The sequence below is a fragment of the Dermacentor andersoni genome, chromosome 3, assembly GCF_023375885.2.
Source record: "Dermacentor andersoni chromosome 3, qqDerAnde1_hic_scaffold, whole genome shotgun sequence".
Lineage (NCBI taxonomy): Eukaryota > Metazoa > Arthropoda > Arachnida > Ixodida > Ixodidae > Dermacentor > Dermacentor andersoni.
Window position 1 is genome coordinate 66,141,509 of NC_092816.1, and position 18,859 is coordinate 66,160,367.

Sequence of the window (18,859 nt, forward strand, 5' to 3'; positions counted from 1 at the left end):
CGGCATACTACATGACATGCCCAGCTCCATTTTTTTTCTCCTAGTGTCAATTAGAATATTGGGCTATACCTGTTTGCTCTCTGATCCAGACTGCTCCCTTTCTGTATCTTGAAGTTATGCCTAGCATTCTTCGTTTCATCGCTCTTTGCGTGGACCTTAACTTGTTCTCAAGCTTCTTTGTCAGTCTCCAAGTCTCTGCCCCATATGTCAGCACCAGTAAAATGCACTGATGGTACACCTTCCTCTTCAGTGATAATTTTGAAGCTTCCAGTCACGAGCTGACAATGTCTGCTGCGTGCGACCCAACCCATTTTTATTCTTCTATGAATTTCCTTCTCATGATCAGGGTTCCCTGTGATTAGTTGACCTAGGTAACGTACTCCTTCACAGACTCTAGAGGCAGACTGGCGATCCTGAACTCTTGTTCCCTTGCCTGGCTATTCATCATCATCTTGGTCTTCTGCATATTAATCTTCAACCCCACTCTTACACTCTCTCTGTTAAAGTCCTAAATCATTTGTTGTAACTCGTCTGCAGTATTGCTCAATAGAACAATCTCATTGGCAAACCGAAGCTTGCTGAGATATTTGCCATGGTTCCTTGCTCCTAAGCCTTCCCAGTTTAATAGCTTGAATATTATACTTCTTCCAAGCACGCAGTGAATAGCATTGGAGAGATTGTGTCTCCTTGTCTGACCCCTTTCTTTATAGGTATCTTCCTGCTTTTCTTGTATAGAATTAGGGTAGCTGTGGAATCTCTGTGGATATATTCCAAGATATTTACGTAGGCGGTCTGTACTCCTTGATTGTGTAATGCCTCTATGACTGCTGGTATCTCTACTGAATAAATGCCTTTTCATAATCTATGAAAGCCATATAGAAAGGCTGATTATACTCTGCAGATTTATCGATTACCTGATTAACAACATGGAAGTGATCCATTGTAAATTATCCCTTCCTGAAGCCAGCCTGTTCCCTTGGTTGGCTAAAGTCCAATGTTGCCCTTATTCTATTACAAATTATCTTGGTGAATATTTTATATAACACTGGGAATAAGCTAATGGGTCTATAATCTTTCAATTCTTTAATGTCTCTCTTTTTGTGGATTAGTATAACGTTTCCATTCTTCCAGTTTTCTGGGACCCTTGCAGTCGATAGACACTTTGTTTCCAGGCATAATGTCTCCTCCATGTTTGATTAGATCAACTGTTATTCCATCTTCTGCCACTCTTCCCCATTTCATGTTTTGCAAGGACCTTCTGACCTCATCGCTAGTTTTATGGGAGGAGTTTCTGTATCCTGTTAATTACTGTTCCGAATGTAGGCTTTCCAACTCCTCTGGGTACTGCACAGGTCAGTATAGAATTCTTCCGCTGATTTTACTATATCTTTGGTTTGTCCTATGGCAAGTTTCCTTCTGACCGATTTCAGGCTGCGTCTATTTTTTATGGCTTCTTCAGTCTTTCTGACGTTATAATTTCGAATATCTCTTACCTTTGCCTTGTTGATAAGTTTTGACAGTTCCTTCAAAGCTACTTCAAAGCTACTTATGTGGGCTTTAGGCAGCAGGCACAAAATATGGCCGTGCTTTAATCACTTTTATTTAGTTATTGGGAGCTTCTAATTAGTTTTTTTTTGCAGTTTACCGTTGACAAAGTGATCAAATTTGGCTACTTGAATCCTTGCATTCTGAAACATTAGAGAGTTTTAGAATAGTGACCCCATGTTTTGGGGCCCCAAAGAAATAGCGTCGAAGCCATTGCGCATGGGCAAGACGCAAACTTCATTTGGGTTTTGCATCGGGCACTCTATTCAGTGAATTTTGCATCGAGCACTCTATGATTTAGTGGGAGACCCAAAAGCTGCCCCGAAAGCTTTGCATCAACAAACATGGCAGCACATATCGAAGCAACAGCTCTAACCTAGCACCAAACTGGGCTTGATTCAGGGTAACACCTCAAGTTCGTAAGCTAGGTTAAGTGACTGCAGTTATCGCTTCGTCTCAACTAACGTGTGTAATGAAGATTGATCCATTAGATGCTGCTGATTCTGAATTCAATTGTCAATTTCATGGCTCATAGGCCTAACACGGCTTAATGAAGCACAACAAATTGCTTGCTGCTGATAGAATAACATCAAAATTGTAATTGAATCCGAAAGCACGAAATCAAAATGACTTTTCTTATCATAAAACTGCATATTTTATTTAATTATTTACACTAGCTTTTCTTTGATGCCGTAGTGGCGCTGCAAGTGCAAGACGTTATATGCAAACACAAAGCCCTATTCTATAACTCTTCACTCCTGCGTGCCCCAATGCTAACACCCGTAAAGCTCCTTGGTGCCCTTAATTATTGGGGCCTCTATTCTAGAACTCTATTTTCAGTGCTGCAGCACATACCATATAGGCTCATGTAAGGACCATGCCTGTGCGAGGGTCACACCCCCAACCTGGCAGCCTAAAATTTTGAAAAGATTTCCAATAATGAAGCCATCACATTCAGTGTCCCAATGATGCGTGCACGCACCGATTAATTTTCAACCGCCGCTTACTTCCGTGCGCTTCTACAAAATGGCGAGAGCTGCGCATTGACCTCTGATGCAACAGCACATCCGGCGATCCGGGGTGGGCACAAGTCGCCGACTGCGCCAGCACCATATTGAGCAAGAGGTTCGGTGCCTTGTAAGGGCGGTACCTCATCAAAATTGCGAAAGACGGCTCTTCTATGAGTCTATACGGTAATAAAGCAGGTTCCCGACTTATTTTAAAGGGACCCTGAAATGGTTTTCACGATTTTGTACAAACATACTGAGTCGTTAGGGTAGGTGCTTCTGATCATTAATTGCCGCATCCAAGTGCTCTGCATAAAGGCTGTAATTTATTATGAAGTTTTAAAAATGTATGTCGCTACCGATCGCAGCAGTATGCCACTCGGCTGAGTTTTCTGCCCCCCCCTGACCATGTGACGTGAGGTGACCATATGACGCCAGTAGGGTGAGATATCCTACTGGCTGCCCAGGCAGCATCAGCAATAATTTTTCCAACTTTATGGCAGACAAATGTTGTTCGTAATAGTTGGAATGTTAGTTAATTTGTTTCTATAAGAAAGAAAGTAGCAGAAAGAGAACGCGCTAGGACAATTTATCACTACACTCATTACTTCCGACACACAGCAAGGGTCGTCTGCTTGTGTTACAACGTGCTCCTTGTTGATGAAAGCTCCGTGGTCAGTGTTGGTCTCGACCTTTCTTTTCGCAAGCACCATGGTTCGCCCTTCTTAGGTTGTGGGCTGCAAACGTAGCGACTGGCAATATGTCAAGCTGCGACATCGGGTCCCTCTGCAAGGCAGCAGACGAGCGGAGTGGCTGCAGCGCATGGGACTGTCGGTATCCAATCGGTGCCAGGATTTGCGCATTTGTGGCCATCACTTTACACCAGAGTATTACTACCACAATAGTGTTTCGCGTGTGTGGTATTCAGATAAACACAAGTGCAAGCTGATGTTTCACGGGATTAGCGGAGGCGCAAACGGTCTGCACAGTGCAGCCATCTGGTCGCACTGGTCTCAACCAAACACAGAAGTGTATTCGACTTTGCTGCTGGCGGAAATTTTTGGCAGGAGTGTAATCATGAACACATTGTTTTTCTAGACGTTTCAAATGTTTTACAGATGGTTAGAGCAATATTCTTTGGCTGACCTTGCAGACCGATGAGGGCGCTCACGCATGTCTATGCTAAAGCTCCTTCATCACAGCAATAAGAGTATGGAGGGGCCTTAGTTTACGCCTCCACCCATCCTCCGAAATGCCCAGCTCGCCTGCGGTTACCGGAATACCAGACACGCTTGGTGCTGCGACAGAATGCTCACAATGCCCACAGCTTCGATAACCCTCGCTTGGAATCGACTGCCAGGCGACTGGCGGAGAGGTCAAAGAGGCTTGGCATGCTGATTCCAAGACAACCAGAAGTAGACAACACCATGATGCAGAGCCAGTGAAGGCGTAGCTTAGCCCTGATCACTCAACAAACGAGTTGAGGAGAAAATGCATGTCTATAAATGAGGGAAACTTGTAATCGTCTGTAGCTATCTTAATATGAGACGCTTCACACAAATTGTACGGTGTATGATATACTGTAGCTGTACCCTACGTGCCTACAAAATTTGTCCAAACCATTTCAGGCACCCTTTAAGGCATATTTAGTTAAACTGAAGAAATGTGCCTCAGTTCACTTTATGGTAAAATCCAGTTGGTGTGCAAAAATGGGAAAATGTTGTCATTTATATTTTACGAGCACCACTTTGTATATCTTCTTCTTCTTTGTGTACCGTTTATCTGGTGCACCATAAATTAAAAAGTGCATTGTGACATGTCCACGAAAAACTGAATGTCCACATTTTTTTACCAGGATCTGGCATGACATCCAGACATGTACTCATCATGGATGAAGTGGATGGCATGGCAGGCAATGAGGACAGGGGTGGAGTTCAGGCAAGTTCCAGCGCATGACCATCGAACTCATGGCGTTGTCTGCTGCAAAGTCTCGCTCTAAATTATGGAAAGCTGTGGCTGCTAAAACCTTTAATTGACGAGATGTATGCTGAATAGGAGCCTTTATTGCTGTAAAGCTTTTGTTTTCGTTCTGCTTTGGCTGTCCTGGAACTTTTCGTCCATTACTGCACACCAAGTTTGAGAACTTAAGACGTCTCTCAAATGTGCTCTTAAATGTGTTGCCTAGCCAAACACGACGTTGGAATGAAAGATTATATGCAAATTTTGCCTTGAGGTGCAGCTTCACAGCAATGCGTTCTGCACTGCCATGAAGCCACACCACGCATCAACGGAGAGCAGCAGGGAAGGAGGTGTGATAACTGGACATACAAAACAAAAATTACTTCTGTAGCTTGTGGGATTTCTTTCGGTCTACCGGGGCGCAGTCGTTGCTGTGCCTAAGGCTACGGACTCATTCGCCATTGCGAGGAAAACCCCTCCCAAATGACTGCCCCTCTACCGCGCGCCGTTTCCCCGGGCGCCGCGACCGCGTCCCGCGACGTCATGCTACGCGGCCCTGCGATTGGGTCGTGGGGCGTGACGTTGTGGGAGATACGGGGTTCTCCTCCGTACTCTTGGGACAAAGGAACGACAACACAGTAGTGCAAACAGTCACAAGGGCATTTATTGCACCTTTCATAGATCCATGCCTGCTAGCCGAGTTCATATCCCCAAAACATGCCGATAGGCGCGCGACAAATCTAGAAGTCCGACTCACCGCGTCCTCGCGAGCGAATATGTTCGCTCCATGCTGGATCCCAACGCCTGGTCGTTCGCGTGTATAGTCACGCGAATCGTGGCGCGTTCCAAGGCGGCCACGCGAGGCGGTCTCGCAGATGCATCGGTCGCCGCGCGCTCGCGGGAGACGTCCTCCGCCGCGCGCCGACCCGCCGGGAAAAAGCCAGCGCCTGTCCCTCGGCGCCCGAGTAACCCCGCCGCGACGGTGGCGCCATCTCTCACACCGCGCTTGTACCACTCCGAGCGCCGCGGGCGCCAGGCCACGCGAGCGTGCGGGAAAAACAGCATATCAGGGGATGCGCTATGCGGGAAAACATCAGGGGAGGCGCGAGGGTCGCGCATCCCCACATCCCCCCAACCTTAAATCACTTCTTATTCCGGCGAAACATGTGACACGGTCTAACATCAACACGTGCTTCGCGAACAAGGTGGTACATGCAACAGTGGCCGCGCCGGGGAAATGTCCACACGCTGTCCATAACATGCGAGCTGACTGTCCTTGGGGTACACCGCTGGCGTCCGCCGGTCACAGCAGTAGCTTTGCGACTCGACGGCACGATCCCAGGCCAGGACTCCGGAGACGACGACGCAGTAGTCGGTACGAGCAAGCGTCGCTCGCGCCGACGCGCCCTGCTGGCAAGAGCCGCCGTAGCTGTCGGTGACCGCTGGCTCCTTTGTCCGCCGCCGAGGGTTGTGAGCTGGATGCAGGAGGCCGCCGAAGTCGCTGCGCCGAACTGGCCACAGCATCACCATCGCCCGGGGTGACTCGATCGTAGTCCGGGGCAGCAGCGCAGACGATGTGCAGGTGGCAGCAAGCCAGGGGTGACTCCAATCACGCTGCGTACACTCAAAACACTCGGCAAACACTAAAGTAGTGCAAGGGAGAGGAATTCTGCATGCGCATCGCCCACGTGGTACGATGTTCAACTCGGCTAGCAAAGGATCGGGCAGCTACTCAGATGCTAAGTTCACGTGAACGAAGCTCGCTTCCTTGAGCCGAACGAGTAATTTCAATTCGTGCGAGGCTAAACAGAATGAGGGAAGCAAATTGCAACGCCTCAACGCCACGGTCCACCAGGTTGTGTCCCTCCACGTGCGACAGGCAGCTTCGTAAAGCCTTAGGCCTAAAGCGTCGCTACCCTGACAACAACCGGCATCCAAAAACAACACCCAAAATGGGCGCAAAACAGGCAGCCGCGAGGAGACGTCAGCTCTGTGAGGTGGTCCTACTCCGCTCGGTGCACACAGCATCCGAGTTGACGGCGCCCACCGTCCCAGACGGTGTCGGAGCGCCCGGTGCCAGACCGCAATACCAGTCAGCCCGTAGTGGCACCCGTGGCCCGCGGCCACCCGGCTCCCTGAGCCGCGACTTCATCCGAGTCAAAGAGATAGAAGAAGCTATTTACATAAGAAATTCGGACCGCCCACGAGGCTTCCGTACTCACTCGCTTCAGGCTTGCCACTACTCCGCGGGCGCTCAGCCTCGCTCTCCCAGGATGCAGACCACGTGGCTCTCGTACCGACGAATGTCATTAAAAAAAACACTTGCGAAAAGGCTTAGCATGCTAACATGTTCAAACACACTACAGCCTCCGTCGCCTCGCTCAAGAAAGCACGCCGCCGATGCTAGCGATCAAAATCCACGCTAGCCCTACGCTTCGGTTCAAACAAAGGTCTCGAACGAAGCAAAACTGTTAAATCTATCGTCCGATGCCCCAAGAGGTCCACGTTGGGCAGCCAGATGTGGGAGATACGGGTTTCTCCTCCTCCGTACTCTTGGGACAAAGGAACGACAACACAGTAGTGCAAACAATCACAAGGGCATTTATTGCACCTTTCATAGATCCATGCCTGCTAGCCGAGTGGCTATCCACAAAACATGCCGATGGGCGCGCGACAAATCTAGAAGTCCGACTCACCGCGAGCGAGCGAATATGTTCGCCCCATGCTGGATCCCAACGCCTGGTCGTTCGCGTGTTCGGTCACGCCAACGGAGGCGCGCTCGAAGGCCGCCACGCGAGGCGGTCTCGCAGAAGCATGGGTCGCCGCGCGCGCGTGGGACGTCCACCCGTGCGCCCGACCCGCCGGGAAAGACCCAGCGCCTGTCCCTCGGCGCCCGAGTAACCCCGCCGCGACGGTGGCGCCATCTCTCACACCGCGCTTGTACCACTCCGAGCGCCGCGGGCGCCAGGCCACGCGAGCGTGCGGGAAAAACAGCATATCAGGGGATGCGCTATGCGGGAAAACATCAGGGGAGGCGCGAGGGTCGCGCATCCCCACAACGTAGAGGGAAGAAGCCCCGACTGGGGACGATCGCCGTGCGCGGGGGAGTCGTGCTGCGACAGGGACAAGCGCCGGTCACGAGAGGCAAGCTGCAAGGTACGTGAGCGACCAGCTATTTGTGTCCCCAACGGCCCCGGCCTGGGGACGTTCACGTGCTTTGTCAGCTTGCGTAGGTGTGGCTTGCTGAGTGGCTCTGCATTCCGCCCTTGCGGTAGTCTCAGGTGCTCAGTGCGTCACATTTTGCGTGTCCGAACCGTCGCAGACCATTGTCGGTGACGGGAAGCGCTAGGTAGCGTTTGCGAACGCATTTCGGCCCGCGTGCGCGAACCATGGTTCGACGCGGCGTGTAACCAGCCTTCCCTCGCCATCGGGGACCGCGGGCGCCGAGTGTACTCCATGTGTTTCGGTGCAGTCTGGTACGTGTTGGCCATTTGCGATCAATAAACGTCTTAACTGTCCTGAGCGCCTTGTGTTCCTGGGAGAGCGCCCATGCGTACGGCCAGAGCCGGCCAGGCCTTTCGGCTCGGTGCTCGAATCTGCGGTGGGTTTATCGCCGCACGCCGTCGTGCTGCGTCGTGAGGCTCCACTTCTCGGGGGCCACTTGGCGACGCCGTGCGCGGAGACGTACAGTGAGCCCACAAGCTTTACACTCTGCTGAAAATGACTCAGGATTGCTTTTACAAAGATTTTAACATTGTTGTAGGAGGTTATTTGCACCTTTTTTGTCTCCTTCTAGAAGTTGTTCTGATTTGGAGTACAGGTTGCACTTGCGAAGTGACAGTACTTAGGTCTCAAAGTTACAGTCAGGGCTACAAGAGATGTAAGGTAATTACTGCGCTAAACCAATGGCTTGTGCAAGTGGTCAGCCTGGCTTATCATAGCAGTGACTAACTTGGCCAAACTGCTGCTACAGTATCCTGTAATTCTAGTGCGGTGGACCTTTTCTTTTTGGAGTATTATGGGATGCTTATAAGACAGTGTTGTATCTGATTTGCGAACTCGAATGTTAGGATGTCATGCTTATTTCGTGCTTGTTCATTGCATTTCTTGTGTCTTTTCAGGAGCTAATTGCCCTGATCAAGTCTTCACGAATTCCCATAATATGCATCTGCAATGACCGCTCACACCCGAAAATGCGCTCTTTGTTGAACTACTGTTTTGACTTACGATTCCAGCGACCGCAGGTCAAGCAAATTCAGGTGGGTAAAAATGTGCTTTAAAGGATGTTAGGGTTTTAAGGCTAATCCCTTTCTTTGCCTATTTCACCTGCTTTTTTCATCTCGGCTGCACAAGGGAAATAGGCGGGGAGGAAGTACGCCGTCTTCCATTGCACGCAAGGCAACGGTGGGGGATTCTACTCTAGCAGCGAGGGCGTATTGCTTGGCTGAGCGCGGCCACATAGGCCCTATCTTGAAAGCGATCAGTGATGGAGACAAAGTCTAGGTGTGCCAAGGGCTGATAGCTTCGTGTGTGCTGTATTCTCGCTGCTTAGTTTGTGTTGAAACGAGAGGCAGCACGAAGGGTCGCGCTTTCTCACGCCAGCGTTTCGACAGCGAGCGTCCGAGGTCATCAAATGAGATGTGTTTATGTTCGCTTGTGTGCGCGGGACACCATGTTTGTTAACTTTTTTAGTAAGCAAACGTTTGCAAGTTTATATGGCCGATAAAACTACTATCCTTGCTTCGTATAGCTGTCTAATAATTTGCTTTTGCAAGCAATAGTTCACCATTAGGTGAAACTGCGACCTTTTTGATGTTAGCTATCGGTCAATAGCAGCCGTCTAGGGAATGTTGCATATAACGACATATGCAACATACTTCAAAACTATGTAACATAGCTTCCAAAGTGGTAAGGAGCAGGAAAAGAGGATGTTTGAGGAAAAAGTAACTTCACACACTCAGCTTATAAACTTCACGTGACAACTGCAAAATTTGTCTGCGATCTTTACTGCAATGTATGCTATCCACTGAATGTGTTTTATCACTAAGACCGACGGGTGGTTCGGGACGCGTTTAATTTCACTGCAAATATTAGTAAGGACATTTAAACTCAGCTAAGGCTTTCTCTTTCATACCTGTCTACACTATACTTTCTCCAGTGCCAGCAATGATTTTTGGGCACAGAAAATGAAATGTTGAATTGGGATAGACATGTAAATTACAATAGAATCTCGTTACAACAAACTTCGTGGGACTGACAAATTTAATTAGTTATTTCGAAAGAGTAGTACTGAACAACCATAATTTTCGTGTCAGTAACATAACACAACAACAAAAATCATGTACATTTGCAGCAGATACACATGTTGGTATGTAAGTAATAAACGAAAACGCTGGGCACAGTTCGACTACAATTGATTGCTGGAAAAAGTCTGTTATCTCCTTCTGACGAGTAGACAACAAGAACTGCAGGACAAATGCCTCCACATCCTCGACTATTCCTGTGAATGTCATAGGGGACATCTTTGAAGCACCCAAGGAATGATCGGGTCTTCTCGAGAAAAACTAGAACATCCGAACTGGAAATAGGCTCTTTCTCTTCATGTGTTGATCCAGTGTCGACATCATCTTCGTTGCTACTACGTTTTTCTTGCTCACGCACTTGATTCACCATGTTTTCGCTGGTGAGCTCCGTGGATGTGGCTGCCGTGCTGTTGCTATCAACGTTATCATCGAAGGAGGTCACCACGGTGTCTATGGGAGCTTCTTGGTAAGCTCATTCCACAGCTCTCAGTTGAGCTTCGCTGTGTCCTCACAGTCTCACGGTGTAGCTGAAGCCTTCAAGAGGCCTGCCTTTCACCAGCTGATCGTGCTTGCCTTGATGTTCCACTACAACCCTGTAAGCATTTCTGCAGCTTCACGGGTATTGACCTCTGTGGGCAGCTTCAGTGGAATATTACCTAAGCGGGAGGCACTGCATAAGCAACTTCCGAAATTTGGCTTTCACACATCTGATGATGCCCTGGTCCAAAGGTTGGAGCAAAGAACTACACTTCAGGGGCATCAATTCAAGTTGCACATTTCTCAATCGCACATTCACTATATGTGCCGAACAATTGTCAACAATTCGTTAGGTTGTCAAGCTGCACCAGCCACTGCGTGAATAATTCTAGTATCAGCCACGCTTAATGACAAGTTGATGCCGATGCTGCCGGAGCTGTACCCATTGAAACGAATTCTCCCAGTGCATGGCTGCTGCTGCGGATGATGATCGTAGATGCAAGTAAGATTCAGAGATTTGGTACCGAAACTTCAACATAAGTTTGTGACGATGAAGCGTCTTGGTGATTGATTGCTCGACTAAATTACGTACATTGTTGTGAAATATTTGGTGTTCTGAAATTCGTAGGACTGAAAGTTATTATGTTGAAAATTTAGGCATTTTGTGGCGATTAAAAAAAATTGTACATCTGAAAATTTCGTTAATCTGACTTTTGTAATAATGAGATTTTATGGTACCTGTTTCGAACTCTCTTAAGGTTTGCTTGGCAGAAAAGATTACTTGTTGGCTCAGGAAATAGCAATTAGAGGCAAAATATTCTTTCCTCAGCTTAATAAGAATAGTGATGTGTGTGAGTTGGTTTAAGTCCATGGTGTAAATTTCTGCAGCCACATATGTGTGTTTTGTGACCAATAAATTCAGTTGGCAGTCAGCACTCGTCATAGATATGTATATATGCGTGTTTTGGGACCAATAAGTCTATTTGGTAGTCAGCGCTCTTGTTTGTACTCTTGCAATTCATCTTCCTTTGTCCTTTTTTTACCTTTATTTTTGGACTTCAGTGCTTTGCGCTGTAGAATGTTACACTATCTCCTCAGCTTCTCTTGCTCCTGTACCGCCACGCTGTTGATGTCATTATGCGATGTATCAAACTTTGTGGTCTTTTCATAGATTCTTGCTGCTCTTTTTCCGCAAAAAGTCAGTCAAGTTTACAGCGCTGAATTGTTCTATGCTTTCGAACAGATTGTAACTATACTTTCTTCTTTTTCATAGCTGGAAACTAACCCCTCTTAGTCATAGCTGTGAGCTTTGATGTTGTAGGGAAATTCTTCGAAAGTTAGAAAAAATGTTGCCATCCCTATTTAGGTACTTTTAATCTTAGGGCTGATATCAGGCATTCTGTGACTCTTGCTTCCAGTAAATGTGACCTGTATGCTACTCCAGCTGTGGGCAAGCATTCTCTCACTTGTGAGCTTAATCTAGCGAGAATCGTTACTTTGGATTAATTGCTCTCTAATAGTATAATCAATGTCTCATTTTTCAAACTCTCTAGGGACCTATCAATGTCCCATTTTTCAAACTCTCTAGGGACCTAAAAAATTTTCGTAAGATCAGGCAGGCTGCAAAAACGAATGCATGTAGAAAACACACCATTTTATAAGTATTCCTTGGATGGAGAGGGTGAAGGATGGAATAGCAGACCACTACAACTCTTCCATTGCATCATTGAAATTGGCTGTGAAGAAAACTACTGAAAAGAAAAAAAGAAAGGCATACATGCCGACATCTGATACTGCCACTAAAGTAGCCGGCACTATCTTCAACTGGGTCAACGCCAGTCAGAAGGTTGCCTTTTACTACCCTAGTGGCTTGAAGAAACTGTAAATTCACTTTTGTACCACGTTTCGCTTGCACACAATAATGTCTGCTTGAATTTGGACTCGGGTCATGTCGTCATTGTGCACTCATGACCGCGCCATCAGTAGTCACGTCACTTCAGAGCTCGGCAGCAGCACAGGTACTGGCTCTTCATTTTCAGTCTTGGAGTCGTGTGAACCTTCACTTGATAGACAATTTTATTGTCGGGTAATTATGCACAGAGGTGGAGCTTGTTGTCAGCATTGGCAAATCGTTCAAATGTTATCTCAGTGGGAATCGCAACACAAGCAGCGTGCAGGTCGTTGATTGCAAGTTCCATGGCAGAGGACTGACCGGGCATGCTGTCGTCATCTTTGGATGTGATCGCCGTCTAAGGACCAAGCATGAACCTTACATGGTGAAAACAGCTTCGAAGAGTGTCTTGTAACTGCCTTCCATGCGTCTGAAGGTACGCCGACAACAGACCTGAGGTCACCATTGCAACTTTTGCCCCTTCCAATATCGTCACCTTATTTTTCAAAAAAATATGAAATCATCTGCTTGGACATGCTGAACTCCTTGCTCATGTTGGTTTGTGACCGGCTGCTTTCAACTTGCTTGATGATGTAGGCGGTTTCCTTTCCCATCAACCTACAGTAGGGCTTTCTATCTGTTCGAAGCCATCAGCGGCGACGAAGGCAGAGTCGGCACCATTGCTGACAGCAGCAAATCGCTACAATGAAAAACGGCACCGAACAGCAGGAAGCTTGTTGGTGAACGTCGAAGCAGCTAGACCTTGCATTGCAGAACGCATGACAACACAAAGAGACCACACAACCTCGCACTAAACACCATATGGCCAAACACAAAAACTATGGTAGGAACAATGGCTCTGCCAGCCGTACGAGGAAGGCAAAATGCAACCGCTCATCTTGTGCTTTTACGTTTTCGAGTTCTTGTGCTCAGTGCATTTTCCTATTTGACAGTGTTTTCTAGTTAGCCCAGGAAGAAATTCTCAAACATGTTTTATCAGATCAGTGTCAATGCCGTTCTTTAGGTTTACTCTCTGAATTTGTTACGTCACAGTGGTGCCGTGTTCCTTAAAAATCACCGGACTTGCGCTTGGTTGCCATTGCTGTTTCTGCCAATGTTCAGACATCGTTATCATCAGCCTATTTTATGTACACTGCAAGATGAAGGCCTCTCCCGGCAATCTCCAATTACCCCTACCCTGCACCAACTGATTCCAACTAGCGCCTGCAAATTTCTTAATTTCGTCACCCCACCTGTTTTCTGCCATCCTCCACTGCGCTTCCCTTCTCTTGGCACCCATTCTGTAACCTTAATGGTCCACCTGTTATCCATCCTATGCATTACATGGCCTGCCCCTCACCCGCCGTGGTTGCTCAGTGGCTATGGTGTTAGGCTGCTGAGCATGCGGTCGCAGGATCGAATCCCAGCCACGGCGGCCGCATTTCGATGGGAGCAAAATGCGAAAACACCCGTGTACTTGGATTTAGGTGCACGTTAAAGAACCCGAGGTGGTCAAAATTTCCGGAGTCCTCCACTACGGCATGCCTCATAATCAGAAAGTGGTTTTGGCACGTAAAACCCCATAATTTTTTTTTTTTTTTTACTGGCCTGCCCAGCTTTATTTTTTTCTCTTAATGGCAATTAGAATATCGGCTATCCCTGTTTGCTCTCTGATCCGTACCACTCTCTTCTTGTCTCTTAACGTTACGCCTAGACATAGTGAATTCCCAAAGACTTAGTTTGTTCATGTTGTTCATGTTTTGTTCACATTGACAGGCTGCGTTGATGTCCATTGCATGCAAGGAAGGTCTCTCTATCAGCCCGGCCATTGTACAAGAGATTGTCATGGCCTCCAACCAGGACGTGCGACAGGTAAGTGTAATTTTTCTGTTATATTTCCCTACACTTAAGAAGGTATGCAGTTGTCAACTGATAATTTGGGCACCAATAATTTGGACTTGCTTGATTATTTGTAAAGCTCCGCCAGTAGCCCCATAGATTTAATGTATAAGTAAGACTAAAATTTTGGACACCTTACAGCACACCGTGCGATAATTCGGATTCCACCTGTGCAGCCATGTGATAATTTGGCCTCTGATTTGGCCAGAAATTGCTATATTTCTGTCTTGATATGTCGCCAGCATAGTCATCGGCCATATTGCCAGCGCCTCCTCTAAAGCAAAGCTTCCGAAGGCTTGTTGATGTAGAAATCACCAATAAGAACTTGGTGCGTGCATCGACTGTACTTTGTCTGTCAAGCTACAGCATGACAATGGTCAAGGTATGGGCCATGATTTTGTAGCAATGCCTTCCGCTCAGTTCTGTGCCACTTTTATCATCCACCATTCATGGCCGGCTGATTTTGTTAACACATGTGAACCGTCGCTCTAACCACCGACTATGTGTGAAAAGCGTGAAAAAGAATGCAGTTGATCCCAGGTGCACGTACTGTAAGGATCAGGCGAAATAGTTCTATATGTCGGTGGTGGTGGTGATAAACTTTATTGAAAGGGTAAAGGGTAAAGGGGTGGTTTGAGATATAAAATTGGCCTATCTGAAGCTTATCTCAAAGTTCCTCACGTCATGGGCACTCTCCTCGTGTCGTGAAAAGCGGGAATTTACCAATTTGTTTCTCCAAGGCCATCCAACTCGCAAAACTTTTCTTTTTTCTCTGCATGTTACTCGCACTGCGGTGTGGTCTTCGATAATAAAACTGATCACAACTTTTCTAATGGCCGACCATCATACATTGGCAACAAGTCAAACAGCAGACACTTATATGCAAAAGAGGCTTTCGGCCTCAGAACACCCGAGTCCATTCCCACTGATGTGTCCGTTGCGTCGCATTGTGTCACGTGAAGTTGCTGTGAACCTCTCGTTTTAAGACTCTTTGACAGGTGGCAAATCGCACCGAACCTGATAACGAAACAGCGCCTTCTCTTTACCATCAGTGCGGACCTCGGTTGACCAGCACGGCGTCAACCATGGTTACGCGCTGAGCGATTGTTCAGTAACATCATGCGCGGTCCACCCTCTCATTTGTTGTGCAGATTGGCCTTACGATAACCCACCTGCAGGAAAAATGGGGAAGCCCTTCTGTATTTTAGGGGAAAACTGGAAAGCAATACTTTCTGTCCAATAAAAGATTGCCACAAAACACAGGTCCACTATCATAAAAACCTCATTGGTTAAAGTACTATGCAATATACGCGTAGCGCTTTTGCATGGCATTTCCAAAGGAATGTTACGACTGTTCAGTATAGACCATAATTCGATATGTCCAAGTTTGGTATATCCGGGATTAACTGTAGGATAAGAGGCATTGCTAGAAAATTGCAGCCACAGAATGCCTTGGCCAAAGGCAAGCGTATGTGTGTATGGCAACGTGTTGACAAGTTTGGGTCATATTCTTGGACGATCCCTCTTTAAGATACGCTTTAATTTTTGCAATATTTCGCGTGACTAGCACCGGGTGCGTCAATGAGTGGCAGCATTTCCATACTGCCATAAGGTAGTGTGCCTGGCACTGTGCCGAGAATGCTGTCGCTCGTAGACACCAGTGCATCTTGAGCTAGTCACAAGAAAGTTGAGGTACTCTTCCTGAAAGTGGCGATACCAGAATACAGCACTCCGTTCTTGGCCACTTGTGGAATAAAGTCACTTATATTTTTTTGAAAATCTGGTATTTCAAACTCCCAATTATCTATACCTTGTGTTGGTTCCCATCGAGTCTGAGTTATCAGTAAATGACCGTACAGGTATCCACAAAAGCTTACAGGACAGAGGATTTGCAGGGAAGGGGGCGGGGGTACTGAATATCCATAAGGCGGGGACACACAGCCTTGAGCTGAAGGTTTCGATGTGTAGTGAGTGACCGTTGCAACCTCCACGGTGATATATCGGATTAGAAGCACCATGCCTTAACAGAGCAGGAATGTGCATTTATTGTGCAGCCTATGTCCTGGGAACTTTTGTGGCTGTCTGTATCTGTTGCTGATATGATTTGTGCAAACTTTGCTAATTCCTGTCATGTCATTGCATTTGCTTGGATGTAGACGCAGTTGACAGTTTATTGGTAGTGTTTAAATTTTGCTTGTGTAGGTGTCTGGCAGTCTACACGGTACAGGGGTGTAGAGGAGGAGAGGTGAAGGTCAGCTACCTGCCTCGTCCATCTTCCCAGGCTCTTCTGCTTAATACATTGAGATGGGGGAAAAAAAAAAACATTTTTTTAGGTTAGGCTAACACATGAAATTGTCAAGTTTCGTGTCATTCCGTTCGTGGTTGTTCTTGTGTCATGTGTGTACAAAGTAATGTACGCAGACAGAAGGATGAACAGAATAACAGACTTCCTGAGGGTGTTTTTGCATAAATGCATAAATCCTCAATGCATAAAGCTAAATGTTTCGTTTTCTTACACTTCTGTACAAAGCACGGGAAAAACTAATTTTATGTTTATTTACATTGTTGTTTTCTTACCTGTTTCCATTTTTTGTTGTTGTTGTTGTTGTTGTATTATTGTTATTAATTAATGAGTGCCTTCGGCCGAAATGGCACTTTTGCTTTTAGGCACTGCACAACCTCTCGCTTTGGAGTTCCCGAACAAAGAGCATGAGTGTGGCACAGGTAAAGGCTGATGCGGGCAAGGGCACCAAGGACATCAAAATGGTGAGGCCTTCCGTAATTTCGAAATCCTACCTGACATTTCTTGGCTGTGGCAACTGTAGAAAGCAAAGGAGTGCTGATGGCAAGGCTCCATTAAAACCTTTGAGAATATACAGTATAATCTTGTTGATACGATTCGATTTCACACGATTTTCCGGCACTAACGTTTGCTATTGTAAACACAAAAAACGACTCAATGCAGTAGCTCTTCTTTTTTATTAGTTAATACAGTCTCGGAAAACAATCTTTCGGCACCAACGTTCAGCACATTGTCAAACTGCGATCGCATGATTCGTTTTTCGGCTGCTAGATCCCATATGAACAAGAAAAGGTGAGCTCCACGTGTGCGATGGAGAGCAGTAGGCGCTCACCATAGCAGGTTTGCCGCCGTACTTGCCCACCTGTGTCACGTGAAAATGCCAGCGTGCACTCAGTTTTCTTTTCCAGTACTTGCAAATCTCCTCACACATCGCATTCACAGCTATCGTTGCCAGCCTTATCGTGATAAGCATCTTCACCTATCTGTTTCACAGCGCGTGTGGCGTAGTGCTGTTGGAAGCGTACTGCGTGCCTTTAATAGGCAATAAACCAAACACGTCCGCTACTGCAGGCAGCGCCAACTGCGGGTCACATTTCACTTTGGTAGCATTATAGCCGACCAAGTCGAACTTGAGGAGCTCGTACGTAAGCTTGCCCAACCTGCAATAACAACTATGCGCGTCTCGGGCCACTCGAGGCACCACCAGCACGGTGCATCAGCATCTCGTGCGTCAATGTTTTGCATTACATTCGTGTCAACTACATTTGAGTCTGCCAAATTTTTTGTGACTTCGGATCATACGTTTTCCCCGTCATGAAATTTTTTCTCACATTTTTCTTTTTTTTTCACCCAGAACACATGGACAAGATTCTACTGTACATGTTTCCTGCATCGGATATGTGGTTTCTTCTTGGCTGTTCGCAGTGAAATATCCTCTCCTTTCCTTTTGCTTAGCCATAATTGCCCCTCATAATATAATTAAGCTCATATTATATATGCAGGCTTTTACAGTGCTTAGTGACACCAAGGTTGGCACGCATATTTACAATGTTTCATGAATAATGAACCAGATATAAGTGGTTACTCCAGCTAAACTGCTGATTTGTTCGCACTCAAAATTCGGACAGACATGGCATTTTCATCATCATCATCAGCCTATCTTATGTCCACTGCAGAACGAAGGCCTCACCCTGTGATCTCGAATTACCCCTGTCCTGCGCCAACTGATTCCAACTAGCACCTGCGAATTTCTTAATTTCATTGCCCCATCTAGTCTTCTGCTGTCCTTGACTGCGCTTCCGTTCCCTTGGCACCCATTATGTAACCCTAACGGCCTACCAGTTATCTAACCTACACTTTACATGACTTGCCTAGCTCCATTTCTTTCTCTTAATGTCACTTGGAACATTGGCTATTTCTGTTTGCTCTCTGATCCACACCGCTCTCTTCCTGTCCTTTAACATTACGCCTAACATATTTCATTCCATCACTCTTTGTGCACTCCTTAACTTGTTCTCGAGCTTCTTTGTCAGTCTCCAAGTCGCTAACATTTATGATTTTATCCTAAATGCCAAATCTTTAGAGGTTGCTTACGCTTGTCATATTGACGCCAATAATCGTATGATTTTTCATTCATGTTCTATTTAGGGCAAAACTGATCTCAATGAAATGCATAGTTGTTGAGCCATTTTTCAGAGCCTGACATTTCGTACTTACACGATTAGACTGATCTTCTGGCAGCAGCACGACAAGTAAAACAGCAGGTGAAATTTTGGCCGTCGTTACATGAAAATTTCATAAACGTATGTGATTAACGTTGCTATTTTTCTTCTAACCTTTTCTTTTGAACATAGAACAGCATGCCTTTTCACAGCGTCTCTACAAAACAAAGTCAGCTAATTGTTCTTAATAAACAGTACATCGTGCGTAAAAAAAATTTTTTTAGTATTTTCAACCAGATTTTAGCATTTGCTGG

At 46.5% G+C, this 18,859-nt stretch overlaps 1 protein-coding gene across 1 annotated transcript in view; it reads left to right on the forward strand.

Annotated features, from left to right (window-relative positions):
- The window catches only part of Gnf1 (germ line transcription factor 1), a 62,539-nt gene that overhangs the window by 30,754 nt on the left and 12,926 nt on the right, over positions 1–18,859 (forward strand). Inside the window, exons 16-19 of the mRNA XM_050193995.3 lie at positions 4,408–4,490; positions 8,633–8,770; positions 13,959–14,054; positions 16,749–16,847. Coding sequence (XP_050049952.2) covers positions 4,408–4,490; positions 8,633–8,770; positions 13,959–14,054; positions 16,749–16,847 — 416 coding nt within the window. The remainder of the gene's footprint in view (positions 1–4,407; positions 4,491–8,632; positions 8,771–13,958; positions 14,055–16,748; positions 16,848–18,859) is intronic.